The 14,623-nt window shown below is 36.5% G+C and overlaps 1 protein-coding gene across 15 annotated transcripts in view; it reads left to right on the top strand.

Annotated features, from left to right (window-relative positions):
- Positions 1–14,623, top strand: part of CDC27 (cell division cycle 27) — a 70,276-nt gene that overhangs the window by 36,386 nt on the left and 19,267 nt on the right. For 8 of the 15 annotated variants that reach the window (XM_041725422.1, XM_041725414.1, XM_041725415.1 and 5 more), the window contains 5 exons: positions 419–552; positions 8,546–8,645; positions 9,859–10,066; positions 10,274–10,446; positions 13,247–13,399. In XM_041725422.1, coding sequence (XP_041581356.1) covers positions 419–552; positions 8,546–8,645; positions 9,859–10,066; positions 10,274–10,446; positions 13,247–13,399 — 768 coding nt within the window. The remainder of the gene's footprint in view (positions 1–418; positions 553–8,545; positions 8,646–9,858; positions 10,067–10,273; positions 10,447–13,246; positions 13,400–14,623) is intronic. The other 7 variants (XM_041725417.1, XM_041725411.1, XM_041725423.1 and 4 more) reach the window with 3 other exon arrangements.

Here is a 14,623-nt window from a genome sequence, read left to right as displayed (position 1 = left end):
AAATGAAAGGATAGTATAAAGATAAAAATACTGAGGTTAAAATGAGGAAATAGCTTGATGTTAACCCTAATATATTAATTGACATTAATAATGACAATAATTGAGTGCCTGGGTGGCTCAGTGGTTGAGCATCTGCCTTTGGCTCAAGGCATGATCTCAGGGTCCTAGGATTGAGTCCCACATCAGGCTTCCCACAGGGAGCCAGCTTCTCCCTCTGCCTATGTCTCTGCCTCTCTCTCTCTCTCTCTCTCTCTCTGTCTCTCATAAATAAATAAAATCTTTAAAAAATAATAATAATGACAATTTGTGTTTTCAGATGACAGTATATATTATGAAATCATGAATTAGGAAAATGTAGATAGCAGCATCATGGTGTCTTTTACCATTTTCAGTGCAATTTATAATTCACAAACCTTAGACTTTTTGTGTTTTACAGTCTGTTGCCAGAATCGGCCAAACTGGAACAAAATCTGTCTTCTCACAGAGTGGAAATAGTCGAGAGGTAACTCCAATTCTTGTTGCACAAACACAAAGTTCTGGCCCACAAACAAGGTATTTATTATGGTTTCATTATTTTATGTTGTTGGCTTTTCTTGCTATAAAACATTACTCACTTTGGGCAGGTTTTGACTCTTGCAAGAATTCTAGAATGACTATTATAAATTTTGAATATGTCAAATTAGAAATTTCTAGGGGCACCTACCTGGCTGGTTCAGTTGATAGAGCGTGTGTGTGACTCTTGACCTTGGGGTTATAAATTCGAGTCCCACGTTGGGTGCAGAGATTACTTAAAAATAAAATCTTAAAAAAAAAAAGAAAAGAAATTTCAAGCTTACTGAAAAGAATAGTGTAATTTTTAGTTGAGTATTTTAATACAAGTCAAGACAAAGATAACCAAAATGTCTTTTTATTTTACTCTAATTGACTCATGAATTTATTTAAACTAGATATTCTGAACACTCCACCAAAATAATTTTCTTCTCATTACATGACTTTCATTAGTCAAGTACAGTTAGGTTTCATTCTCCCCTTCCCCTATTATGCACTTCTGTACACAGATCATAAAATTAATCTTCTGATAAATCTTTAAATAATGAATCCAGTGACACACAGAAATGGTGTTAAATGGGGTTTCCTTTTCCTGTTCAAGCTGTCAAAAACAAATCATAGCTAACTTTATCAAATCATAGCATAGCTTTATCATATGAAAAGAATGATACAACTCTGTCTCCTAAAATAGTGAACGTGTACCATAACCCTTAAAATAGACACACACATACATATACTTTGACTATCTAAAAGGTCTCAATATTTCTGAAATGCCAGGGTGGTAAGTCTCAAAAGAGTGCCAGCTCACAGACAGGTGACCAGGATTGTCTAGGGCTCAGTTATGAGAAGGAGCCTGAGGCCTCCTACAGAAAAACATCATATAGGCTGAGTAAATACTAATCTTAATATATATGAACATAAAATACAGAATTATATGTTTCACTTAAAGCTAAAGAAATGTATTAACTTTAGTAATAATTTTGTGGGTTTTTATTATTATTATTACTGATTCCATTTTATCTCCTTTATTGCCTGTCTTAGTTTTCTACAGCTGCCATAACAAAGTGCTGCAAACTGGATGGCTTAAAACAACATAAGTTTATTGACTTAAAATTGTAGAAACTATAATCCAGGGTGGCTCAGTCTGTCTTCAGTTTAGGTCATGATCCCAGGGTCCTGAGTTCAAGCTCCACATCGGGCTCCCTGCTCAGTGGGGAACTGCTTCTCCCTCTCCTACTCCCCCTGCTTGTACTCTCTAGCTCGCTCTCTCAAATAAATAAATAAAATCTTAAAAAAAAAAAGGTATAATCCAAAATCAAGGTGTTGACAGAGCCATACTCCCTCTGAAGCCTCCAAGGGAAGATCCTTCCTTGTCTCTTCTAGTTTCTGGTAGCTCCAGGCATTCCTTAGTTTGTGGAAGGATATCTCAGTATCTGCCTCTGTCTTCACATGGCCATCTTCCCTTTCCCTGTGTGTCTCTATATCCAAATTTCCCTCTTCTTACAAGGACACCAGTCATACTGAATCAGAGCTCACCCTAAATGACCTCATCTTAACCTGATTACATCTACAAAGACCCTGCATCCAAAGAAGTCACATTCAGAGGTACTGGGGGTTAGGGCTTCAATATATTTTGGGGGGAAACACAGTTCAACCATAATATCACCTTATTAACAATTACTTTTTATTTTGTCTTTTTTTTTTTTTAAGATTTTTATTTATTTATTCATGACAGACACAGAGAGAGAGAGAGAGAGAGAGGCAGAGACACAGGCAGAGGGAGAAGCAGGCTCCATGCAGGGAGCCCGACGTGGGACTTGATCCTGGATCTCCAAGATCACGCCCTGGGCTGAAGGCGGCACTAAACCGCTGAGCTACCGGGGCTGCCCTATTTTGTCTTTTTAGAGGCTTTTTTAGTGTTTATAGTATACATTTTAACTTACCAAATCTGCCTTCAAGTAATGTACCATATCATTATGTAGTATAAAACCTTTTTTTTTTTTTTAAAGATTTATTTTTATTTATTTATGATAGTCACAGAGAGAGAGAGAGAGGCAGAGACACAGGCAGAGGGAGAAGCAGGCTCCATGCACTGGGAGCCCGACATGGGATTCGATCCTCGGTCTCCAGGATCGCGCCCCGGGCCAAAGGCAGGCGCCAAACCGCTGCGCCACCCAGGGATCCCTTTTATGTAGTATAAAACCTTATAACAGTATACTTTCATGCTCTTTTCCCCATCTTTATGCTGTTGTTGCCATATATTTTACTTCTATATGTGTGTAAACCCCATAGTGCATTGTTACAGCTTTTCCCTTAAATAGTTATAGAGAGTTTTGGGGGTTTTTTTAATAGGAAAAAGAAATGTACCCACATATTTAGTATTTCCGGTGCTCTTTCTTTCTATAGGTTCATATTTCAATTTGGTGTCCTCTTTCCTTCATCTTGAAAGACTTAAAATTTCTTGTAGTCGAAGTCTGCTGGTGATGAATTTTTTCAGCTTTTTTGTATGTCTAAGAGATTTTTATTTCACCTTTGTTTTTGTTTTTGAAATATTTTCACTGGATATAGAATTCTTTGTGTAGTTTTTTTCTTTAAAGATGTTCTGCTGTCTTGGGCACCCCAGTGGCTCAGCGGTTTAGCGCCGCCTTCATCCCAGGACCTGATCCTGGATGCCAGGGATCGAGTCCCATGTCAGGCTCCTTGCATGGAGCCTGCTTCTCCCTCTGCCTGTGTCTCTGCCTCTCTCTCTCTCTCTCTCTCTCTGTCTCTCATGAATAAATAAATAAAATCTTAAAAAAAAAAAAAAAAAAAGATGTTCTGCTGTCTTTAGCTTGCGTTGTTTCTGACAAGTCTGTCATTCTCATTTTTGTTCCTCAGTATGTAACCCATCTCTTTTCCAACAGTTTTACAGTTGTCTTTTTACCTTGGATTTTGAGTCCTTTGATCATGATGTGCTCTTATTTAGTCTTCCTTTTCCTTAGACTACAGATTGGTTGAGCTTCTTGGATCTGTGAGTTCATATTTTTATCAAATTTAGCTCATTTTTTCTAATTCAAGTATTTTTGCTAGTCATGTCCTCTTTCCTTTGGGACATATGTGTATATTAGACCGTGAGATTGTCTCCCATAGATCAGCCTTGTTCATTTTTGTTTTCAGTCTTTTTCCTTTGTTTCATTTTGGATAGTGTTTATGGTTATATGTTCACATTAATTAATCTTTTCTTTTACTCCTAACTCTGGGAAATGAACTAGGGATGGGGGAGGAGGGTGGGGGCTGGGGGGGGAATGGGTGACGGGCACTGAAGGGGACGCCTGAGGGGATGAGCACTGGGTGTTATTCTATATTTTGGTAAATTGAACACCAATAAAAATTAATTTATTAAAAAAAAATAAAGAGCACTAAGTAATGTAAAAAAAAATCTTTTGCAGTATCTAATCTGCTATTAACCCTACCCAGGATATAGATATATAGATATTTTTACCCTCAGATGTTCTATTTTTTCATCTCTGGAGGTTTGATTTGGTTCTCTCCTTTAACATGCCTGTTCTTTCTTCTATCTTTTTGAGCATATGGAGTATATCTATAATAACTCCTAATGGGGGCACCTGGGTGGCTCAGTTGTTGAGCATCTGCCTTTGGCTCAGGGCGTGATCCTGGGGTCCTGGGATCGAGTCCCATATTGGGCTCCCCACAGCGAACCAGCTTCTCCCTCTGCCTGTGTCTCTGCCTCTCTCTCCATGTCTCTCATGAATAAATAAATAAAATTAATATATATATATAAATATAATAACTTAGTGATTTTGTCTACTGTCTTACTGTGTTATTTCTGGGTCTGTTTTTTTTTTTAAGGGTTTTTTTTTCCTGTTATTATAGGTTATATTTGCCAGTTTCTCTATAGGCCTAGTATTTTTCTCTTTTGATGCCAGTTATTGGAAATTTTACATTGTTGAGTAAACAATAGACTGGACTATTTTCTAAGTATTTCAGTTTCATCTTGGGAGGCAGTTCAGTCACTTGTAACAATATATTCCTTCCAGTTCTTGATTTTTAAGTTTTGTTAGGTAGGAGAAGCATAGCCTTAAGTCGACTAATTTTGTCCCACTATTGAGGCAGTGTCTTTTGAGAACTCTACTCAGTGAACTGTTGAGTATGACGTTTCTTCATTTTGGTTGTTGAAAATATGAGCTATTCCCAGCCCAAGGTGAGCTTGGCCAGCTCCTTTCCAGTAATTCTTCTCTAGATTCAGATAGTTTTCTTCACTGTAATACAGTAATAAGTACTGGTACTAATTACCCAGACTTAGCATAGACTCTGCAGGCTAAGATCATAGTCCCAGCAAGACTTAACAAAATTGTTGACTTGTCAGCTGCACATTTAGGAGTTCTCTGGGCCGCCTTCACTTCTGACCAACTAGCTACAAATTTGAGGGTTCTTGCTACCCCCTCAGGTTTAATATGCTAGAAAAATTCACAGAATCTCAGAAAGTTCTATACATACAGTTTTATTATTAAGGATACCAATCAGGACCAGACAAATGAGACTGTTGGGATGAGGTCTGGGAGGTCCTGAACACAGAGTTTCTGTGTCCTTTCGCTGGGTGAGATGTGTCACCTCACTAGCACATCAGTGTGTTCACCAACCAGGAAGCTCAACTGAGTTTTGGTAGTCAAAAGTTTTTATTGGAGTTACATGACATAGGCATGACAGATGTCACTGGCCATGTGATTTAACTCAAACTCCAGCCACCCTCCCCTTCTGGAGAAGGTCAGGCTGTTAACACCTACCTCAGAGCTTCAACCCTCTTAATCAGTGGTTGATCTTCCCAACATGGCCAGCCCAGTATCCTGAAACTATCTCAGGTCCCATTATATGTCGTTTCATTAGCATAATCTCAAGCATGGTCTCTGGGGCCCACCATGAAGAACAAAGACACTTCTATAACTTGAGAAATTCTAAGCTTTTTTTTTTTTTTTTTTTTTAAATTCTAAGCTTTTAGAAGCTGCTGCTCAAGAATTTAGGACAGAGACCAGATGAAAACTTTATTATAACACACTCAAACAGTTGCACTACTCAGTTTCAACTGAAGATTCTAGGAAAACTTCTTGTAAATCTTTGAAGCTTTTCTTCTTTGTAACTCTCCCCTTTTTAGTACTCTGACCTGCATCTTCTAGCTGCCTTCACTTCCTGGAAGTCTCATCATTTTCCTCTCCACGCAGGAAGTCCACAAGTTCTATTTGTGTTTCAACTCTTGTCCTACCCAACGGAACGTAAAAAGTGAGACCTGAACACACTGTGGCTTCAGAATTCTCCTCAGCATATATGTTTGCTGTCCAATGTCTAAAAAGCATTGTTTCATATATTTTGTTCGGTGTGATATTTGTTTAAGATGAGATAGTAAATCTGGTCCATTTTACTCCATTATAATTGGCAATGGAATTCTGTTCTTGGTTTTGGAAAGTTGTTTTTTTAGCAATGATTAGAATAGTGTAGTTCTCTTAGCTAAATCTTCCCAAAAAGTTTGTATGTCATCATTTTCTCTACATATATTAACCTCTAGAAATCATTTTTATATTCTTTCCAAGGCATCTTCTTATAACTAGTATCATATTTTATTACAAAGCCATGAAATGATACTATTTACAAAACTTTTAATTTTTTTTAAAGATTTTATTTATTTGAGAAACAGAGAGCAAGCATGAGCAGGGGCAGAAAGGGAGAGGCAGAGGTAGAAGCAGAAGCAGACTCCCTGCTGATCAGGGAGCCCAATGTGGGGCTCAATCCCAGGACCCCAAGATCACAACCTGAGCCAAAGGCAGACACTAAACTGACCAAGCCAGGATCCCTGGGTGGTGCAGGGATTTGGCGCCTGCCTTTGGCCCAGGGCGCGATCCTGGAGACCCGGGATCGAATCCCACGTCGGGCTCCCGGTGCATGGAGCCTGCTTCTCCCTCTGCCTATGTCTTTGCCTCTCTCTCTCTCTCTCTCTCTCTCTCTCTCTCTGTGTGTGACTATCATAAATAAATTAATTAATTAAAAAAAAAATAAACTGACCAAGCCATCCAAGTGCCCCTATGAAAACTTTCTTAAAAAGTGTTTAATATAACTGGCACGTAATCACATAGGTAATAAGTGATAGAACTTGATTTCAAATCTCTACAGTCTGATTCTAGAGCACATTCCTTTCATTCTCAAACTCCTAGTTAAACAGATGCAAGTTATAAAGAGATGAATATATTTCATGTGCTTTGACCAATGTTTCAAACTCACTCAGAATCCTGCTTTATTTTCCTAATGGCTGTCAGACTTGGGACATTTTTTCTTTTGTCAAATTGCCCTTTGAAACTAATAGAACCATAACAAAAATTATAACATAGGAAGAGTTTCTCTTCTTCATCCAGAATCATCTTATTTTTGCTTCTACCCCCACAAGAGTCATATTACACTTATGCAACTTTTCTTGGCTTTTAAGAAATCTCAGAATTTTTCTCAGGTCTGTCCTCTCTATAAACTACTCTATGGATGAAATTATTACCTCTCCCTTCTCAGGCAAACTCTTTTCTATAATTAGGTAATATTATTGACAACATATACTTCACATTTATAATATAAATGACATAGTTGTTCAAATAAAGGATACTGTGCTTTTAAAAATGAATTGGCTTCTGGACAAAACTGTGGAAACAATGAAAAGATCAGTATACCTATAGAATGAGCAAAACCAAGGGTGAACTCTATCATAAACTGTGAACTTTACAATATGTAAGTGTAGGTTCCTCACCTATAACAAATATCCTACTTTGATGGGGCATGTTGATAATGAGGGAGGCTGTGCGTGTGGAGGGGGGACAGGGGTATAAGGCAGATCTCTGTACCTTCCCCTCAATTTTGCTATGAACTCTAATCTGCTCTAAAAAGAAATCTTAATTTTAAAAAAAATGTATCAGAGCACCTGGGTGGCACAGTTCGTTAAGCATCTGACTTGGTTTTGGTTCAGGTCATGATCTCAGGGTCACAAGATCAAGTCCCACGTCAGGCTCTACACTGAGAGCAGAGTCTGCTTAATTAAGACCCTCCCTCCCTCTGCCTTTCCCCCTGCTCTCTCTCTGTGTCTCTCTAAAATAAATAAATCTTTTAAAAAATAAAACAAAAATTTTAAATGTATCATAAAATTAATTCATTACCCTAAATGACCTCACTTGCTGTAATCTCTACATTGAGATTCTGTCTTTTGAGAGAGTTAAGGATAGCCTGGGTTTTCTGTACTCACTGGTCAATGTCTCTTATTCTCAGAAGTCTCTTTGACTCAAATTCAGGTTAACTGGTGGAATTTCCCAGTGCTATGTAAACCATTTAGTCGATAGACTTACCCACTCTCAGATAACTTGATGTTTTAAGTTTGCTTACTTTCTAAGAATTAAATGAAATCCTTATATCTTAGGGTTTTCCCTTTAAAGGAGGAAGGGAGGAGAGAGAGAGAGAGAGAAAGAAAGAAAATGTACCCAGGCAGTTATTAGATTCCTTTTTTCTAAACAGAATAAACCTTGATTTGGTTGTTTGAATTTATAGGGAAATAATTTCCCAAGTATCCGTTGTTTTAATGGTATTTATTTGTTGCCAAATATCCCACACTTAGACTGTCTGTATCCAACTATCTTTCTCTAACTCGCTATGGTTGCAAATGAGAGCTAGAGTGTATTAGTTTATAGACATGTTTATCATTTATTGATCCAGAATTTTTATGTGGATTGTTTTAAGTTCAAATTAGCAATTTCATATAGAGTGAATATCCATGTTATAATTTTTATCATTTTTTGGTAACAGATAACTTTTAAATCCTGAGTTTTCATAGAGGGATGACAAATGCACCAACCAAACTCAAGAACTTTAGAGTACAAACATGATGAATGCATTTTTTAAAATGTATCTGAATTGAAACAAGTAATGGTCATAAACTGTTTTTTTTTTAAGTCCACTTTTATCTTTTTTTTTTTTTTAGTACAACACCTCAGGTATTGAGCCCCACTATCACATCTCCCCCAAACGCACTGCCTCGAAGAAGTTCACGACTTTTTACTAGTGACAGCTCTACAACCAAGGTAATTTAAAGATTTCTGTTATATATACTTAATGCTTAGCCTTCTTAAGTTTCTGTTCATTGATGACTTCATCTCAAACTCAGAGACTATTTTAATTTTTTTTAATTTGTAAAGCTGTCTATAACATTTGTAGATTTTCTCCGTCCTTTAATACTGTCCTTTTTAAATAAATATTATAAAACATTGTTCAAAAGACAAAATTAGGGGATCCCTGGGTTGCTCAGTGGTTTGGTGCCTACCTTTGGCCCAGGGCACAATCCTGGAGTCCCAGGATCGAGTCCCACATTGGGCTCCCGGCATGGAGCCTGCTTCTCCCTCCTCCTGTGTCTCTGTGCCTCTCTGTCTCTCTCTATGTCTATCATAAATAAATAAATAAATCTTAAAAAAAAAAAAAGACAAAATTATTGTGATGGGAAACAAATTAGTGGCTATTAGGAGTTAAGACTTGGGGGGGAGGATGTGACTACTAGAGCATAGCACAAAGGAATTTCTTTGTGTAGTGGTCGAACAGTCCTGTCTCCTTATTGTAATGGTTGATTATGCGAATCATACATGTGATAAAATTTCATAGATATGTCACACCAAAAAATAAGCACATGTCAAAACTGATGAAATCCAAATAAGATCTATAATTTAGTTGACAGTACTGAACTGATTCCAGGGTCATGGATTTGTTGATGTCCTATGGTTATATCAGATAGTATCACTGGGAAAATTAGAGGGAGGATAAAATAGAAATTTTCTGTGTTTTCTTTGCATATTTCTTTGTACAGTTGGAGGGCCTCATTATGTATGCCCTTGGTAAATTTTCTTGGTCCATTGACAAATATTATGGAAAATTTTTAACTTTGACATCAACAAATCAACAGTTTTATGACTTACCAGTTACAATGCTCTGAGACAACTAGGTAGTATTGCATCCATTTATTTTCTTATTTTAAATAATAAATGAAAGTGATACACTTTGAGAAAAGAGCAACGAACACATAATGCTGATTTATATTACACACTAATTTGTGAATACAATTTATTTTGCATTTAAAATTGCATTTAAAATTAAAAGATTTTGAAAATTTTGTTTCTGTAATTTTTTTGTGAGAAAAATATAGACCAGTCAAGACTATATATTTATTTTGTGTATGATACTTGAGAAAGGACTGGGAAGTCTAAAATACATGAGTTTACAAATGTGGAATTTTCCTCCTTTTTACAGGAAAATAGCAAAAAGTTAAAAATGAAGTTTCCACCTAAAATCCCAAACAGAAAAACTAAAAGTAAAACTAATAAAGGAGGAATAACTCAACCTAACATAAATGATAGCCTGGAAATTACCAAATTGGACTCTTCCATCATTTCAGAAGGGAAAATCTCCACAATCACACCTCAGATCCAGGCATTTAATCTACAGAAAGCAGCAGCAGGTCTGTTTTAAATGCTTAATATCTTCTTTGTATTTTATTTTATTCATTTTAAGTAAGTTTTTTTTATGTTCATTAAAGTACATTCCAGTTTTTTCTAGATAGATATTGGAATTTTTAATAAATTATTTTGTAGTTAGCCTTTCTAAAAAAAAATCAAACTGTTTTATTGTGTTTTTCTCCTTTGTTTACTATATTGTTTTCTCCTAGAAGGTTTGATGAGCCTTCTTCGTGAAATGGGGAAAGGTTATTTAGCTTTGTGTTCTTACAACTGCAAAGAAGCTATAAATATCTTGAGCCACCTACCTTCTCACCACTACAATACTGGTTGGGTACTGTGCCAAATTGGAAGGGCCTATTTTGAACTTTCAGAGTACATGCAAGTAAGTACAGAAAACTATTATACATGCCTTTTTAGAGAGAATCTAATTAAAATGTCTGTGCTTGAGACAGATTTAAAAGGTAAATATTTAGGGGTACCTGGGTGGCTCAGTCAGGTAAGCATCCAACTCTTGATTTTAGCTTGGGTCTTGATCTCAGGGTCATGCATTCAAGTCCTGCATTGGGTTCCACACTGGGTGTGCAGCCTGCTTAAATTTAACAAAACGAGACAAAAAAAATAAAAGGCCAATATTTATTATGTAATGTCTTTATATGTATTTTCTGAGCATTTTAATTTATAAATAGTCAATTTTTTCTTGTGTTAAGGGGTAATTCAAATTTGAGAGAATTGCTTATTTTAGAGAATCCAAGTCATCTATATGTTTTGTTATGTTTGGTTTTAAGATTTTATTTATTTATTTTAGAGCTCAAGTCAGGGGAGAGGCAGAGGGAGAGGGAGAAAAAATCTGAAGCAGATTCCGTGTGAGTGCAGAGCCTTACAAGGGCTCTATCTCAAAACCCTGATATCATGACTTGAGCCAAAAATCAAGAGTTGGACGCTTAACCAACTGAGCCATCCAGGCACCCACATTCATATATTCTTATGCAGACATTTGTACCCTGCTCAGTTGGATCCAAAGATATATTACCATGTAATAGATATTTATAATCAAAATTTTTTCTACTATATGCAGAGTTCCTACTGGGATGAATTTCTGGCATTTAATATGTTTTATAAATTTGAAAAGTGCCATAAAGAAAACTGTATATAATCAAGGACATAATGTCCTTCACAAGGCTTTTATCCTTTTAATTATGTTTGTTGCTTAAGTTACTTATTTATACCAGGAAAGAAGAAAAGAAAATTCTGATTTTTAATTTAAATCTTGTACCCACTTCACCTCTAAGTATTTCCCTATTTACTTTCATTTATTCAGTGCATACTATAGATTAATATTCTCTTCTAGACTCTGTAATACAGCTAGACAAATAATTGCTTGGCTTTCTAGAGCTTGCATTCTAGTAAGAGATTGTAAGCCAATAAACGTATAAGGACAGGTAGCAATAAGTCATAGGAAGAAAAAAAATGAAGCATGGTAAGGGAATTGCAGGACAATAATATGTGGTGCTATATATTAAAAAAGCATGCTCAGAGAAAGGAGGTGACTCCTTCCTCCATGAGCCATGAAGATCTGAGAATGAAGTGTTCTTCCAGGTAGAGAATAAATACAGAAGATATTAACTCATGTACTTTTGTATGGAAAAAAAAGAAGTGTTGCTGTAAACAGATAGCCTTATTCATTGCTAGAAGTTCCATGTTTGGATAATGGTCCTTTACTGATACATAGACAAGAGCTATGTTTGGCAAGCCCTTTTCAAAATTATTTCTAATTTGTTTCAGAGGTACTTTAAAATACATAATTTTAATTGTTTCCCTCTAATTATAGAACAGTGACCCAGTTTCTAACTAAACAGAAGCCTTTGTTTCAACTTAATTTCATGAGGGTTTTTTTCCCCCTTTTTTCTTTTTGTCTATGCCACAATCACTTTTTCAGAGGACACTATAGATCCTGAAAAATTTGAAACCAAAATATTTCCAAAACCTGTATTTGACTTGGTCAAGTCTGTCTTCATATAACCAATGCCTGTTTGAAAAACTTACATAGGGATGCCTGGGTGGCTCAGCAGTTTGGTGCCTGCCTTCAGCCCAGGGCATGATCCTGGAGTCCCAGGATGGAGTCCCACATCAGGCTCCCTGCATGGAGCCTGCTTCTCCATGTGTCTCCTCTACCTGTGTCTCTGCCTTCTCTCTCTCTCTCTCTCTCTTATGAATAAATAAAATCTTAAAAAAAAAAAAAAAAGAAAAACTTATATAGATAAGTTTTAAGGGACTTAGGGAAGTTACAAATCATTAAGCTAATGATAGTATATGGCCATTTCTTGGAGTTCTTAGTTTTATAAATGCTATTTCTTTATTTTCTGTCATCTTCATTTCATTAAGATTAAGATCACCCCAAATATTTTTTATTCTCAACTAAGCTTGACTTTCAGAATTTTTTTTTTTGAATGAGTAAACTAGAGAACTGCTAATTGGTTTTATATAAATCAAAGCCTCAAACTTCAAGATGAGAGAAACCATTCTGGGAGCTGTGAATGTGGGGAGGAAAAAAAGTAGCTGAAGAGGGAACCTAAAGTCAGGTTAGTGTTGTAAAGGAAAAGGGAATTACTAGATTGGGACTACAGTTCCCAGCAGGTATGACATTGGTGGGTGTGCTCAGTGCTCCACATGTCATAGCATTTGTGCTCAACAGAACCTCTTTTTCCCCCTAAAGTTTTTAACTCAACCTCTTAATAAAAGCCCATGCAAAAGTGGTTTTGTGTTATAGAAATCATTATTCTCTCACTTTTCCTGAGTTATTTTGTAGAGCCATTATTAAAACTTGGAAATATGTTTTTTGAGAATAAAATAATTGACTTGTTTATGAATTATAACTTTGTATAGATTTCTCCTGTCGTTTTGGTGGAGATGCAGGTTTTCTTTTCACAGTTTACGTTCTTACCATAACTTGCATATACTTAAACTAAATATGAATATGATTATATCAGTATTTGAACTACTGTGGAATATTGTTTGACCTTCTGTGGAATTAGTGTTATTACTAATTCACATAAACACTGTAAAACAAGGCAGCATTTAGGTCCTAGGAGAACAGTGCCCAGTGCTCTCCCTGTATACATACATTTTATCAATTTATTTTCCCATTAACTAGTTGTTTGTTGTTTTTTTTTTTTTAATTTTAGGCTGAAAGAATATTCTCAGAGGTTAGAAGGATTGAGAATTATAGAGTTGAAGGCATGGAGATCTACTCTACAACACTTTGGCATCTTCAAAAAGATGTTGCTCTTTCAGTTCTTTCAAAAGACTTAACAGACATGGATAAAAATTCACCAGAGGTATGATAACTGAAACACTTTGCTTATGTAGTTGTCTTCTGACCACCCTTGCCAAGTGAGGATGAAGCAAATAATTCAAACACCGTTAGCGTCATACACACTTACTTTTGCACCCTTCTCTACAGGCAGAGAGAAACTCAGAGAAGACAAAGTCCTAGAATATGTGGTGCAGATTCACAAACATGTTTTATTTAAGATTAATCAAGATTTGGCTGTATTAAAAATTATTAAAATTGCTGTTGGGGTGTCTGGGTGGCGCAGTCAGTTCAGCATCCAACTTAGTTTCAGCTTAAGTCTGATCTCAGGGTCATGAGATCAAGCCCAGTGTTGGGCTCCATGCTCAGTGCTGAGTCTACTTGGGTTTTTCTCTCCCTCTTCCTCTCCCCCCTGCACTTGCTCTCTCTCACTGAAATAAATAAATAAATCTTTTTCTAAATTGCCATTGTCAGCAGGAATCGTGTTCATTAAGCAGAAAATACGTAGATTGGAAAAAGTGCTAATTTTAAATTAAAATAAAATAGTGGTTTTTATTGTCATTTTAAGACATAGGCACAATTCAGGGTGCCTACGTGGCTCAGTGTGTTAAGTGTCTGCCTTTGACTCAGATTATGATCTCCAGGTCCTGGGATCGAGCCCTTGAGTCAGGCTCCCTGTTCAGCGGGGTGTCTCCTTCTGCTTCTCCCCTCACCTCAACCCTGCCTGCTCATGCTCCCTGTCTCTCAAATAAAGATTTATTAAAAAAAAAAAAAAAAAAAAGACATAGGCACAATTCATTTACATACTCCAGTCTTATAAGAATTGTATTTAAGGGATCCCTGGGTGGCGCAGTGGTTTGGCGCCTGCCTTTGGCCCAGGGCGTGATCCTGGAGACCCGGGATCGAATCCCACGTCAGGCTCCCGGTGCATGGAGCCTGCTTCTCCCTCTGCCTGTGTCTCTGCCTCTCTCTCTCTCTCTCTCTGTGACTATCATAAATAAATAAAAAAAAATTAAAAAAAAATATTTAAAAAAAAAAAAAGAATTGTATTTAATTGCATCTCAAGAATAGTGATACTTTTTTCACGTATTTGAGCTTAGAATTAAAAATAGCAAATTCTCGTTAGTCTTGGTAGTTATTATGTTCAGTAGTTTCTGTGAACATTGAATCAGCAAAGACTGGATCATTGCTACTAGGGGAAATACACACACACACACACACACACCTCAGATTATAATCTTAAATCCTA

Source organism: Vulpes lagopus, chromosome 12 (assembly GCF_018345385.1).
Source record: "Vulpes lagopus strain Blue_001 chromosome 12, ASM1834538v1, whole genome shotgun sequence".
Classification (NCBI taxonomy): domain Eukaryota; kingdom Metazoa; phylum Chordata; class Mammalia; order Carnivora; family Canidae; genus Vulpes; species Vulpes lagopus.
This window is presented reverse-complemented; position numbering and strand designations above follow the sequence as displayed.